The sequence below is a fragment of the Lissotriton vulgaris genome, chromosome 6, assembly GCF_964263255.1.
Source record: "Lissotriton vulgaris chromosome 6, aLisVul1.2, whole genome shotgun sequence".
NCBI lineage: Eukaryota > Metazoa > Chordata > Amphibia > Caudata > Salamandridae > Lissotriton > Lissotriton vulgaris.
The window spans coordinates 1693067628-1693083200 of NC_141694.1; the positions used below are offsets into that span (position 1 = coordinate 1693067628).

Consider the following 15573-nt stretch of genomic DNA (forward strand, 5'->3'; position numbering starts at 1 on the left):
ACTGCACTCTATGTCACTGCATTCTACACCACTTTACTTTATGCCATTAGACTCTATGCCACGCTACACAACTGCACTCTAACCTGCACCACTCCACTCTACGCCACTTCACTCTACTCTGAAACAATTTACTCTATGCCACTGAACTCTAGGCCACTCTACTCCAATTTGCACCATTCCACTCTATGCCACTGTTCTCAAAACCACTGCACTCTATGCCAATGCACTTCACACGAATGTGGTCTCTCACTGCACTCTACACTACTGCACTCTATTCTACATCACTGTGCTCTACACCACTACCTCGTGACCAATGTACTCTGACACTCTACTCTACTGAACTCTATGCCACTCTACTCTGCACTACTCTGCACTACTCCACTCTATGCTACTCCACTCTACACCACTGCACTCTATGCCTCTGCAGTCTGTGGCACTATACGCTACTCTGCACCATTCCATGCTACTCTACTCTGCACCACTCTATGCCACTGCACTCTATGCCACACAACTCTACTCTGCACTCTACGTCACTGCTTTCTATGCCACTCAACTCTACTCTGCGCCACTGACCTCTACATCACTTAACTCTATGCCACTCCACTCTGTATCAATCTACACCACTCCACTCTGCACCACTTAACTCTACATCACTGCCACTCCACTCTACGCTGTTCCAGTACACTCTATGCCACTCCACTCTGTGCCACTACACTCTCCCACTGCTCAGTGGCATAACAAAGGCACCAACAGCCTCGCAATGTAGGGGCCCCAGGTCCAGCCCACCCCTACAGTACAGTACCCTGACCATGAGAGCTCCTAAGTGTGACCAGAGGGAGGGCCCCTCTTTGCAATATGCAGGGGGGCTCCCTCTAGTTTCGCTACACCACTCGCACTACTGCACTCTACACCACTGCACTCTACTATACACCACTCTAGGCTATGCTACAGCGTTCTACGATGCAGCATTCTACACCACTGAATTCAATCCCATTGCACCACTCAACGCCAAAGCACTCTACACCAGTCCAGTGTATGTGACTCCACACTATTCTACACCAATACATGCCACTGAACTCTACATCACTCCACTCTGACTGCTCCACTCTACGCTACTCTGCTCTACTCTATGCCACTGCAGTCTATAGCACTATACTCTACTCTGCACCACTCTATGCTACTCTACTCTGCACCACTCTATCACACTGCACGTTATGCCACTCAAGTCTACTCTGCACTGTATGCCACTGTACTCTATGCCACTCAACTCTACTTTGCGCCACTGCCATCTGCATCCCTCAACTCTACGCCACTCCACTCTGCGCCATTCTACTCTATTGCACTGCATTCTACATCACTGTACTCAACGCCACTATACTCTACCCTGCGCCACTCTACTCCTTGCCACTCCACTCTGCACCACTGCACTCTACTATACACCACTCTAATCTATGCCACTGCATGATACGATGCTGCCTTGTACGCCATTGAATTCAATGCCACTGCACCCAATGCCACTGCACTCTATGCCACTATACTCTGCAACACTCAACTCAAATGCACTCTGCACAAGTCCACTCTACTCTATGCCACTCCAGTGTATGCCATTCTATGCAACTCCACACTATGGCACACCAATACACAAAACTCTCTGCTGCTCCACTCTACAACACTCTACTCCACTCTTCACCATTCCACTCTACGCAACTCCATGCCTCTCTCCTCTACACCACTAACTTTTAGCCATGCTGAACAGCAGCCAAGCTGGTGTAAAACATGGCTAAAGCACACTGGCAAAGCCAAACGGTCTTGCAAGGGTGAGACCTATCTGCTTTGCCAATGCTTGTTATTAAATTCCTGCAGCCCCAGCTCAAACCCTGCCTTTCCAGCTGCTGAGAAACAGTTATATAAGGGAAATGTGATCACACATTTCATCTTCGCATACCTGTGTTACCTCGTTGGCCTCTGGGTAAATTCAAAGAACATTTGTAAATATTTCGAGAATGACAGTGCACGATATTGTTTTGCATCAAAAATCAATAAAATCTATTTATGTGGAAGTCTATATTCATTGTCCTCTCATTGCCATCATCCTACATGTCCAAAATCTTGAGTTGACACATACTCATCAAAATATGCTAATTTTGAAAGAAGAGTTATGGAAGCACTTACTTGAGTGTTATTTCTTGCACTTTAAACCCTAACTATGTTTTTGAAATGTAAAATTCAGTCGGGCAGGTATTATCCTTTACCCCTTCAGAGCAGTGCGGGATGAAGTTGATGGTGCTCATAAAAGAGGAACTCAAACTATCGTTGTTAAAGGTGCGAATGTTCTCTATAACACATGCTTTGAAAAAACACTCATGTTCTTGTGCTCACGTATTATTGTCAGTCTACATTCATATAGTCTTTTTAGGATCACTCAGATGATATCAGTGCAACTCGAAACCTGGGCATAAAATTCGACGACATGCTATCCTTTAAACAACAAACTAAGGAAGTAGCTGCCGTTTGTTTTAACATCATCAAAGGCCTACGCCAATTTTTTCACCACCTGCCTTTGCCTGCCCGCCGCACAGTAGCAATTGCTCTAATCACATCGAGAATTGACTACTGTAATAGTCTGTATACAGGGGTGGCAAAATCTACCCTGCATAAACTACAGATGGTTCAAAATGCGGCGGCCCGGCTGGTTTTGAGATGGCCCAGAAGGTCATCAGCATCAACCGCCTTGGACACGTTGCACTGGCTTCCCATCCAGAAACGTATATTATTCAAAATCCTCGTGATTACATTTAGAGGCTTTCATAAGCGCGGCCCAAAATATCTGTCCAATAAATTCCACAGATACCACCCAAACAGAGAACTCAGGTCAGCTACGGCCAACTTAATGTCTGTCCCCAAGTTCAGACTGGCCACCAAGGGTGGAAAATCACTGGCAGTTCTAGGAGCCAAAGCCTGGAACACACTTCCAGCTCACCTTCGAGCAACTACATCAGAACAAACCTTTAAAAAATCCTTAAAAACCTGGATTTATGGATTGGCCGAATCAAAGTGTAAAACCCTTGTCTAAACTGCTTACAACATCTAAAGCTCAGTTAAAATCATCTGACAATCTACTAGCAATGAAGTCGCAGTGCCAAGATGCTCCCTGGAGTGTTCGTGCGCTATATAAAACCCCCCCAAACATCAAACAACAATGACATCTTAGGTCTGCTTAGTTGTAAATATATCATGCATGAGCGGGCAATGAACATGGTATTAGCATGCATAATCAACTTCAATGTAGAGAACTAAATAGGGTTATCCTTTTACACTTAGGCCGTATTAAGCATGTGATCTATACAAGAGCCTATTGGACTGTAACTTAACAATTGAGCTATAAATGCTCTTAAGGGCCATACCAGAACAACATATGGAGTGTTGTACATATACATTTGAGGCTTATAGTAAATTTAGGAGGATGCACTAAGCATACAATGCTATAATAGGTAAAAAGGGCTATACCTATGTGGCTATACTGAACAGTTGACTCTACAACTGTGCGTATGAGGCTTAATAGGTAACAGTGGGCTATACATTAGCATATAAGTCTATGACAGAGCAGATTGGCCTACACTTAGTGCAAAGGTTATGCAGATGAACATTTAGGGAGAAAATAAACAAAGGGACCTATACCTTTGGGTCTTAGTGCATATGAAAGTGCACTTAATATTTAGGGCTATACCTGAAAACAAAGTTATGCCAACACATATTTGTCTGTACTGGGTATCTGATTGATAACATCATTTTATGCTTTCTATGAGCATTTAATGCTATGTAGATGCATTTGACACAGTTCATGGAACACTTAACTTATACCATGGAATGTGATGGCTGTGCCTTTAGCATGTGAGCACATCTATGGGCTTCCAAAGCAATGCCCATGCATTTGATTTTGGCCTGTGGTAAACAGTCTCAGAGACATTCTGTAGGTACTCCTCCTTCTGAGAAGACAGGGGAGTGGTTGCTTTTTCATATACAAATTTTATGAATACTGCTGATTATCATGTTTTTCTGTTGTTTCTTTTGGACATATTTCTTCTTTAACTGAGAGACAAGGGGATTCTAAAGGCTTATTTACAGGAAAATGGGCAAAATGGCTTAATTTTACAATCCGTTTCACCTGCTGGAGCACCATTATTTTTTTGTACCCAAGAAAGACCAGGATCTCTGACCTTGTATTGATTTTAGAGGCTTAAAATAGATTACCATCATGGATGTATTTTATCATATATATATTAAAATAGTTTCTATTTTTCCACGTGGATACCTTTCTAGTGTTCTCACCGACCCATAATTAACATCAAGAATATATGAGTTTGGTGTTATCAAGACTTCAGCAAAATCACTTGTCATGCAATCCTAATAAGGTTGAGTTTGAGAAAGAAGATGTTTAGTATCTTGGTCTCAGACTGTATGCTTCTGGCCTTTCTCTGGATCCTAAATTGTATCCGCTATTTTCAATTGGTCCTCTCCTACTAATGTCAAGGAGGTTCAGATTTTCCTCGCATTCACAAACCTTATCGCAAATTTATCAATAAAAATTTTTTTGATAAAGAAGAATAGGATGAATGGCTTAAGCTTGGAGGATAATTCTGAGAAAATACTTTTTATTTGCTGAAACAAAAGCTTACTCACACACCAATAATATGTCATCCAGATACTTCAAACAAGTTTATTCTGTGACTAATCTGGTCAGCAGTTCTGCTTCAGGGCAGTACGGTTACAAAAACATAACGTTGTTAGAAAAGAACATCCTGTCTTTTATCTATCCCATGTTTTTCCAGAAATAGAATGAACATTTTCAGTACCTGAAAGAGAACACTTCTTACTCATGAAGGTGGCTTTTCGGCTTATACTAAGTGGAGACATCTGTTGATCGATACTAGAAAACCATCTTAAATTCAAACTTACCATCAGAATTTACAGTTTTTGTGAAATCTTCAGTCTTGAAATAGTACCTAAGCAAAAATGTGTTTTCTTTGCCCAGCATAATTTCACCATCACCTATATTTCTTGTTTAAATAAAACATTAGTGGATGCTTTATTCTGCCATTATATTGAATCCTCACTTACTCATTATCAGCTAGTAATTTCCTCTTAACAAGTAGTTGGAATAGTTCAGTCCTTAGACAAAGTTAAGATGGTTTAAGTGTTAACGAGCTAGACATTTATTTAAATACTGTTCTAGTTCAAATGAATTTCTTTTCAATCATAAAGTTATTTGTGTTAAAAATAAGTAAATACAGCTGAGAGGCATGAAGATGTGACTTATTTGACATTTCTAATAATACGTGAGCGAATGCTGCTTTCAATTTAGTTTTACAATCTGTTTTGGTGTCCTACTGTTCGAGCTGATGTCCAACAATATTTGCTTACTTGCCAGTTTTGTACCCATCATAAATCCTTATCCTTTTGAATAAATACAGCCATTACCAGTATTTTTTAACCTTGGCATGTGATTTCTGCAAATTCTATATTGGAGCTTCCACCTTCAGAAGTATAGTGTGTGATAATGCTTAGCATGTTTGCCTTTTGAAAGATTGCCCATTTGTCGAATTTACCAACAGCTGAAAGAATGGCTCAATGTTTTTTACTAATATTTTTCATCTTGGTTTGGTTCTTAATGTTATTTCTGATAGAGGTACTCAATATGTTTCATGCTTTTCGAAAGCTTTGAGGTTATTACATGCAGTCAAATGAGCAAACTGAGTTAACAAATAAAATGTTTGAGCAATATCTACAGTGTTGCCATAATGCAATGCAATGCTGTCATACAACTCAAGCTAATTGGTTTTCCTATTTACTAACTGCAAAATATTCCTCTAATAATTCAACTTATAGTACTAGCAAGATTTCACCCTTCATTTGTGTGAAAGGTTTTCATCAGGACTTCTTCCATCTTCTCCTTGTATTGATTTGTTGGTTCCATCAACAACTAAGTTGTTCAACCAGTTGCAGAAGCATAGGCAGCATGTTCCAGAAAGCTCACACTGGCCCAAGGTCATGATTAAGGAAAATGTAGACAAATCAAGATCAAATTCTGTTCTTTGTGTTCCTGCAAGAAAGGTTTGACTATCTTCTCATATTCTTCAGGTTAATACACTGCCAGTAAAACTTCAATCAGATTTTTTTGCCATGTGTGATAATTGATCAAATCAATCCTGTGTTATTTTGTTGAAGTTTCATTGTACTCACAAGATTCATGCTGTTTTTCATGAATCCCGACTGATGTCAAGTTTTCCTGATCATTACAAGTGGCTTCCATCTGATCCTCCACCAGTTATGGTACTAGGGCAATCAGAAAATAAGACTCAATAAATGTGTGATTCTCTGATATTTCAAGATCATCTTCAATTTCTGATCCATTGGGATATTATCCTTCTAGTGAGCGTACTTGAGAAGATGGTCTTTTTTTTGTCAAGCCCCCTTATCAGTTCATCAATTTTGTTTTACAGCAGCCTGTAGAGCCTGAAGCTTCAGGGTAACCTGCAATATCCATGCTAACAGCAGTGTCAAGAGCTTATTGAAGGATGTGCATATTCAAGGAGGAACAAAGCACTCCTCATGCTGACTGCCAGCATTTAACTGAACGCTGTGCTTGGCATATGTCTAAACATCCACATCGCTTAAATGGCTCTGAAATCTCCAAGTTTGCAGTGACCCGGAGGCGTGTTTTTCAAACTGCCTTGAGTGCAAAGCACTAGAGGGCAGCAGTAGAGCTATGGATTCCAAAGTGGAAGGAAGGTTGTCAAACTTGGGTCTCTTTTTTGTTTATCATAGAAACACCATGACTTTCTGAAAAGATGTGTGATAAATCTTTAACCAGATCTTCCCAAGATGGTTTTCTGTCCTGACCATAAGATACTATTTGAGGTGCCTAATCTAAGTTTAAAATCGATAATAGAGGGATAATTGAATGACTAGTTTTCTTATTTTAGTTTCTATGTACAAGTGGGCAGACACTATTTTGAATCTTATTATGTGGGTGTATCCTCACTAAGACAGCTTTCTAGGATATCATTAATGCAGCCAGGTACCTGAGCATTTAAGACTAGTGTAACCTGTTTGATGCTACATTCTGTATGTAACTGAACAGTGGAACTGCTGCATGCACCAAACGGATGTGTCTGGCTCGGTTATCTCGGATCTGTGAATAACTATTGATTTTCACTCTGCATTTTCCAAGTACATATGAATAAATGGATTACTCATTAGCATATGTGCATGTTTATAAAGCACACAAATCTAGTCGGGGCAGCAGAGCTCTGTATAAAGCTATCGGGGTACTGTGCTCATTGAAGGGCTTTCTAAGGTGTCATAATAATGTCACTAAAATTGCCTTTGAAGTGCAATATGAAAAGTTTATGTGGCAAAAACGGCGATATATATATTTTATGGGGAGAATTGAGAGGCTATTGGAAATACCAAACAGATTTTAACTGCCTGTTATACCTACAGCTCTTTAACCATGTTTTATCCAAGTTGTGCTACAATGAGTTATTCTATGTAATTGCTTCTGACTTTTTCTTGAGAGGACAACTCCTAATACGTCTGTAGGGGGTAAGCCTTGCCTGGCTCACCAGAGAACTACTGGTATGTTGCATTATTGTCTCTCTAGACCTTCTGAATTTGTAGCTAATGTCTAAAGCAAATGCATTGCATATACTCCAGTTTGGACGTGTTTCAAAACGTTCTTAGGGTTAAGAGCCTATCCTTCTACCCCCTTAAACTCACTCTCATGTATTGAAATTTGAGATATGTATTTACACCTCACTCTATTCAAAGATCAAGGGATAACACTGGATGAAGTCCACATTAGGCCATTGTTGTAAAAACGGAATTGAAAGACCGTGGGTTCATGACTGCCCATCCAACCACACCTGAATGATTCCTCACATACCGAGAGTAGATTACATTAAATCGCATGCCTATCATAGAAAATAAAGGCCATCATCAGTTTCAGACGCAAAAAATGCAAACATACTTTTATCAGAGGTCTTAAGGAGGTGTAATGTGCCATCAAAGCCACTGTAGAGGCGCTGTCCCCCCTCCGTCAACACATACTGCTTCAGCTGTCCATTCAGATGGAAGCTATGACTCCAGTCCAATGAGATGGTAGACACATTGCTTGTGACAGAAAATGCTGCTTTGTACATAGGCACTGAAAAAGAAAACAAACAAATCAACAGTTCGTAATACACGTGAAACAGGCCTTTGGTTAAACTGCATTGAACTATTCAAAATCAGAACTGTTTGGCATGTGTGGGGCGCCTTTATGAGAAAACAGTAACCAGATATCATTCTATTTTACAAAAAAAAATTCTGAATTTCTTTCTTATTTTTTAATATGAATTTGTCTTTATTAAATACATTTCATAAACCACACTCTACGGTATGGATAAAAAACAAGAGATATGTTTATGTATTTATTTTTGTTATGAATGTCTATTTATTGGAGCACTATCCAACAGTTATGGCAGGTTCATCAAAGCATGCACCCTCTGGTGATTCACTCCTTTCACTGCAACAGTGTGAAAGGCCAGCCATGACTTTAATGCCTGGTGCACTCATTTGTACTATAAGGGAGGCAGTGCCTTCCTTGAAAGTCCTTTTAACAGTGAAGCCCCAGGACCCAATTCCCTTTGCAAACAGTAGAAGTACTGCTCACATCTTCTCCCCAGCCAACAATGACAGGACTGCCAGTGGTTAAATTGATGCCACAATGCCTGGCACAATCTGGAAGACATTACTGTCACCAGTTCATTGTGCCAGGCCTGTGGTACATTGACATGCTTCCTGCAAATCCAGGAAAAGACAGGACTTTAAGGATGCCCCAATGACATGCTTTTCTGGGATTAAATGCAAACCTCACCGCTCTGCACAAACTGATGCCAGGTTTATCACTCCTTGTTCCTGCTTTATTTTGGTAGTATCTGTATGGCAGTCACTGGACAGCTTTAACTTTCAGAGGTGTTTATGCATACTCGTTTCTGAAAGTTCAACATACAATTTAATATTAATATTAGGAGGTTACGAATTGCTTGAAAATGGCTCATACAAATTAGTTTGTTCTAAACAGGGGCCCCCAAAATGTGTCCTTCCCAGGGCCTCAAAGGTGGGCCAAGCACAGAGGGAATGGAACCAGTATCTTGCAGGGGCGGCCAGCACGGACCTGGGGTGGTGAGGCGGGGAGGGAGGGAGTAAGGAGGTATAATTGCAAAAAAAGAAAAATTCACTTACATCCTCGCCACTCTGAGGGCCGTGGTTTGGTACTCAGACGGGGACTGGGCGCTTGGGCATGTTCTCCATGCAGGCTGTATTGCATCCTGCATGGAGAACATCAATCAATCAATCAATCACAGTACTTGTATAGCGCACTACTCACCCAGAGGGTCTCAAGGCGCTAGGGGAGGGGGGTCCGCTACTGCTCGAACAGCCAGGTCTTGAGTTGCTTCCTGAAGGCGAGGTGGTCCTGGGTCAGGCGGAGGTGGGTCGGGAGGGAGTTCCATGTCTTGGCGGCGAGGTAGGAGAAGGACCGTCCCCCTGTGGTGGCTCTTCAGATGCGGGGGCGGTGGCGAGGGCGTGGCCGGTCGATCGAAGCTGGCGTTTGGGAGCGTAGAAGTTGAGGCGGCTGTTGAGGTATCCTGGTCCTTGGTTGTGTAGGGCTTTGTGTGCATGGGTGAGGAGTCGGAAGGTGATTATCTTGGTGACCGGGAGCCAGTGCAGGTCTCTCAGGTGTCCGGAGATGTGGCTGCGGCGGAGGATGTCCAGGATGAGTCGTGCATGCGGTGCTCATGACCGTTTGGCCGGCCCGCGAGTGCCGGTCAAAGTATCATGCGCACTTTAGTGTGCCCATTGGCTCCTCCCCTGCTCTGTCAGCAGAGCAGCCCCACCCTCATGCTGTCGCAACTATATGAATGGATATTAAACATTGCGTTATCATTTTATTTTTTCTTTCTTTTACTGCTGCACAGCCACAGTGGGGCGACGCTCCACGGTCTTACAGGAGCAGCTGACACTGGCATCTTGTGCAAAGCCTTTGGAAGGGGCCAACAATGGGTGTAATGATGTGTTTCCAGAGCAGGCACGAAGGAATGTTACAATCTCTTTGGAGCAATGCAGAGGAGGCCAGTAGCTCAGGTTTGTGTTGCGATGGGGGGGTTGTGTTGGCCAAGTTGAAGTCCTGAGGACTGTGAGTGGATATCAGATGTCAGAAGGTGTGTTCTCAGCAGCATCTCGGTCAGAAAAGGAAACCTAAAAGAGCAACAACCGTGCAGGTGCTCGAGGCTGTAATCAGGGACGGCTTTAGCTGGTGGCACCTGGTGACAATATCTTTAGGCCAACCCACCCCCCACCCACCTTCACCACCATGTCCTCCTCCTCTGATTCTCTCTCAACCGCCAAAGAGACCCTCATCTCTCCATAGCCCTTCTATCACATATATTTAATTTGTTTTTAAGAACTGGTAAAGACTCCGCTATCGACATAAAATACAGGTCTGTTCTTTGCAACAGACATATTAAACCTCAGTGCTACATTATGGTGAGTCAAAACTGCCACCAGACAAAACTCCGATCTCTCTCTCTAGCAGGAATATTAGTCACAAGAGTTATCTTGACATTTGTATTGCTGCCTGAAAGCTGAACACACAAGAAACTCTGCAGTTTTATTCCTAAATACAGCGCACCTGCCCCCGATGTCAGTGCCCTTCCTCCAGGGCAGCGTCCAGTGCTGCTGCACCGGTCGCACTGCCCTAAAGCCGGCCCTGGTTGTAATGACTTGTATTTCTCACCCAAGATGGGCTCCCAGCAGTATGAAAGGTACCCCTTTTGGATAAGTCCAAAGGAAGGATGAGCAGGGCAGATCTGGAAATGGCGGGCCACATCCTTTTTTCCTCGCAAGAAAAACCAAGTGAAGAGAGTGTGCAGGCGGTGAGATGCATGGTGCCTTGGTGCCCGAAGGGATGAAGAGATGGTGCTGACATAAATGCAGGGGGGACAGGAGGGCCACAGCAGCCGGACAAACATTAAGAAAGTGTGGAATTGTGGGTGGCACAACAGCAAGGGATGGAAAGGCTGTGCGATGCCTTTAGGCCCCAGACAGGAGAGAGACGTGAGAGGCAGAGGAACAGGTTCTATATAGTTGTGGGACAGAGTTAGCACCACAGCAGTTGAGACCAGACCAAAAAGAAGCCCATCAAGCACAGCAATATGAAGAAGCAAGGTCACCAAGACATATGCCATGAAGATGAAGCCCCTACTGGACAAGATAGAGCGGAAGAGATTTGTATGGCCCCTGCCTCAAGAAGAGACAGTTCAGAAAAGGGGGTGGTGATGAACAGAGTGTCTGAATTAAGCAGACCACTCTTACCCAGTCCAAAGATCAGGGCTTGATCCATCACCGTTATTTAGCTCACTGCACCATCCCAGCTCAGAACCTGGCTATATGCAAATTAGTCTTTCCCTGGCCCAGTGCATCATGGGAACAGGGCAGACCAAACTACCAAGCCAATTCTTCACCAGAAAGGAGACAAGCTTCCGTTGACCGGTTTCTGGCATTTCAGCCGTCGTCGGCCCGGCTTGCTTGAATCCTGGTGGTGCAGTGAGCAAGGGACTCATGTCTGAGTATACCCTGCCACACCTATAGTGGCCAAAAACGATTCAGAAAAGGGGGTGGTGATGAACAGAGTGTCTGAATTAAGCAGACCACTCTTACCTAGTCCAAAGATCAGGGCTTGATCCATCACCGTTATTTAGCTCACTGCACCATCCCAGCTCAGAACCTGGCTATATGCAAAATAGTCTGTCCCTGGCCCAGTGCATCATGGGAACAGGGCAGACCAAACTACCAAGCCAATTCTTCACCAGAAAGGAGACAAGCTTCCGGGGACCGGTTTCTGGCATTTCAGCCGTCGTCGGTCCGGCTTGCTTGAATGCTGATGGTGCAGTGAGCAAGGGACTCATGTCTGAGTATACCCTGCCACACCTATAGTGGCCAAAAACGATTCAGAAAAGGGGGTGGTGATGAACAGAGTGTCTGAATTAAGCAGACCACTCTTACCCAGTCCAAAGATCAGGGCTTGATACATCACCGTTATTTAGCTCACTGCACCATCCCAGCTCAGAACCTGGCTATATGCAAAATAGTCTGTCCCTGGCCCAGTGCATCATGGGAACAGGGCAGACCAAACTACCAAGCCAATTCTTCACCAGAAAGGAGACAAGCTTCCGGGGACCGGTTTCTGGCATTTCAGCCGTCGTCGGTCCGGCTTGCTTGAATGCTGATGGTGCAGTGAGCAAGGGACTCATGTCTGAGTATACCCTGCCACACCTATAGTGGCCAAAAACGATTCAGAAAAGGGGGTGGTGATGAACAGAGTGTCTGAATTAAGCAGACCACTCTTACCCAGTCCAAAGATCAGGGCTTGATACATCACCGTTATTTAGCTCACTGCACCATCCCAGCTCAGAACCTGGCTATATGCAAATTAGTCTGTCCCTGGCCCAGTGCATCATGGGAACAGGGCAGACCAAACTACCAAGCCAATTCTTCACCAGAAAGGAGACAAGCTTCCAAAGACCGGTTTCTGGCATTTCAACCGTCGTCGGCCAGGCTTGCTTGAATCCTGATGGTGCAGTGAGCAAGGGACTTATGTCTGAGTATACCCTGCCACACCTATAGTGGCCAAAAACGATTCAGAAAAGGGGGTGGTGATGAACAGAATGTCTGAATTAAGCAGACCACTCTTACCCAGTCCAAAGATCAGGGCTTGATCCATCACCGTTATTTAGCTCACTGCACCATCCCAGCTCAGAACCTGGCTATATGCAAATTAGTCTGTCCCTGTCCCAGTGCATGATGGGAACAGGGAAAACCATCATGCACTGGAAACCAGTGTTTCACGAGCCGGTAGATGCTCAAAGTTATTCTTTTTCTCACGAGCAGTCGTACTTCTTAATTCAATAAGATCATTGACCTTCGTTATTTTGGCCAATTTGTGAAAAAGTGGTGCACGCACCGACATGGAGACGCTAGGATCTTCCCAATGGGTACGCGCTAATCTGGCCGAGTCACGTGAAATCAGGCATGATGCCTGATTTCACGTGACTCTGGGGCTTCTATGGGCTTCTATGGGAATTTACAAGGGCATATTATCATGCCCATTATCGCCACTTTAGCGGCAGTTTCCTGCTGATAAAAGCTCTTTCTTGATAATATGGCCCTTTGTTCTTTGTAAACAAATTTTCATTGTTTAATAATGTGTATATATTGATAAGAGAAGACAGGAAAGCTCTGGTCTAGTTTGTTTAGTGACAGGTTTGAATGTTTTGTAAATCCAATATGAAAAAATGAGATAAATTTAAATGAATATATCCCAAAGATAATTAAAAAATCGAATGGGCAGAATTACGTTTGTTTGATCTATGGTGTCAGAGGCAATTTGCTCATTATACATGTATTAGGAATCCAGACTCTGGCCAATCCAAAACTGAATCATTCCCCCACGTTTTATTCGCAATAATAGTATCAACACAACTACTAACCATCACACGCCTACAAGTGTGACAATTCAGACTGTTCCAGGCCCCTAAAGCTGTGAGAATGGCTTGGGCACAGGCAGTAGTAATTTTTAGAGTATATTGAATTAATAATTAACTGTTGTTCTGGTCATCTCTAAATTACTCAAACACCGCCACCTTGTGGAAGACTGTCACAAGCACTGGTGTTGACAATTAAGTGCTGGTGCAGAGCACTGGACACCACCGGCTCAAATTAAGCACTGGTACTGAAGAACTTTTGCCCATGGAAACCAGAGTAAATGTTTATTTACAGAGCCCAGCAGGCATGTGAATACTATCTGCATGTGCGGCTGGCCGTACATGATTAAATTGTGCAGAAATCGCACAGTTTGTCATTACACAGTTTTGCACTTTTCTTTACAACTTAATTTCTAATGACAAAGCATTGCCAAAAATGAACAAAAGCTGGTTAAATGAATGATAAACAAAATAATGCAGGCTGATTTTCTCCAAAATTACACTCTGTTAGTATGTATGATGTTTACTGGCGGGGAGAGCCTATGGTAATTTCCCTGATCTTAAGTGTCACGGGGTGTGCACATGCCCCACTTAGAAAAGGTACAATGTCTTTAATGGGCTGCAGCAGAAGGTAGTATTTCATATCAAATCAATATTTATTGCAAGTAAGCCCCAGGGACTGAACGAAGTTAATATATTTTTCTGCAAACTGGAAAGTGAAATATGTCACCTAAGCATCTACTCATTTTAAAGCTTTTCCGTGAACCATTAGTTTGTTTTCAAAGATAGTTAAAAAGCCCTATAAACAGCAATTTAGGTGCAATAAATCACCTATATGATTAATCAATCAATAGTTGAGTACATTAGTATATCATCAACCACTGGTCCTTTAATACTATATTAGCTGAAAGCAACTGTGTTTTCACACCGAGGACATGACCATTTTTCATCTGCCTGGCAGCGAACCATAGCACACAGCACTGTTAATTCTATGGTCGTTGTTTTGCTAAGTATCAGATGACATTTTTTACAGGCCTCTCTACATTAGGATGATATACACATATGTCCTTAAAATTCACTTTATAGGGTACAGTCAAATTTCTAAAAAGGGGCCACAAATCTTTGGAGCATCTGAGATGGTCCCTCCTTTATTTATTTTAACCTTTTTTAAACATCACGCTCATTTTTCAGGTCTTCTGACATCTTAATGCAGCGCATTTTTTATCCACCAATTACTCCCGGCTGACATGTTAATGCTATTTGCTTTTATTTTCACACACCTATTGCCTCCAAGGAAGTAACACATTGTGGCGCCAGGCAACAGTTAGCCTTTTTTATTTTTTTTTATTTCTACGTGCATGCAGTACTCACTCTCTTTGAGAGTCACAAAATGGATCCACTCCGAGGCTGTACTTCCGGCAGAATTAGAAGCGGCCACTCTGGTGTTGTAGCCGGTGTAAGGCCGCAGCATGGTCAGGTTGGACTCCACTTCCTTGCCTCTATAAACGGCTTCCGGTGGACCAGGTGTACACGCTTTCATGACAGGCTGCCGTGGTTGGGGACAGGCTGTGCGCATGTGCAGTTCATAGCTAGAACAGCCAGAGTTATAAAAGTTATTTTAAATATATTCGCAGGCACTGCACACACACCAACAAATGAACTTCTTTTGCATACAGTAGCATCAACACTATTTTAGATATTGTGTTAAACGTGACTTTAATTTCATCTATAAGAACTGACTTTAGAAACAATAATGTTAGGGGTAAAAGAGCTAAATTGGTCCAAATTGTTGCAGCAAGCACATCCAGGCTTCTAATTTACTCTGAATCTCAGGGTGTCCACCCATAGTCAGTGCTTTGGTGCTCGCCACCCAGCTTTGCCATATAGCTTTTGCCCTTTCTGGGAAAGTGTGCACATGGCACTATTCCTCTTGTTGTTGACCATTCCATGGTCGACGGCAGAGGAGATGTAAGTAATAAGGCCCAGGAGT

General features: G+C 43.0%; 1 protein-coding gene across 1 annotated transcript in view; it reads right to left on the reverse strand.

Annotated features, from left to right (window-relative positions):
* The window catches only part of USH2A (usherin), a 2319650-nt gene that overhangs the window by 43924 nt on the left and 2260153 nt on the right, over positions 1 to 15573 (reverse strand). The window contains exons 57-58 of the mRNA XM_086925936.1: positions 14955 to 15172; positions 8030 to 8206 (exon numbers count right to left, since the gene is read on the reverse strand). Of these exons, the coding sequence (XP_086782062.1) occupies positions 8030 to 8206; positions 14955 to 15172 (395 nt within the window). The remainder of the gene's footprint in view (positions 1 to 8029; positions 8207 to 14954; positions 15173 to 15573) is intronic.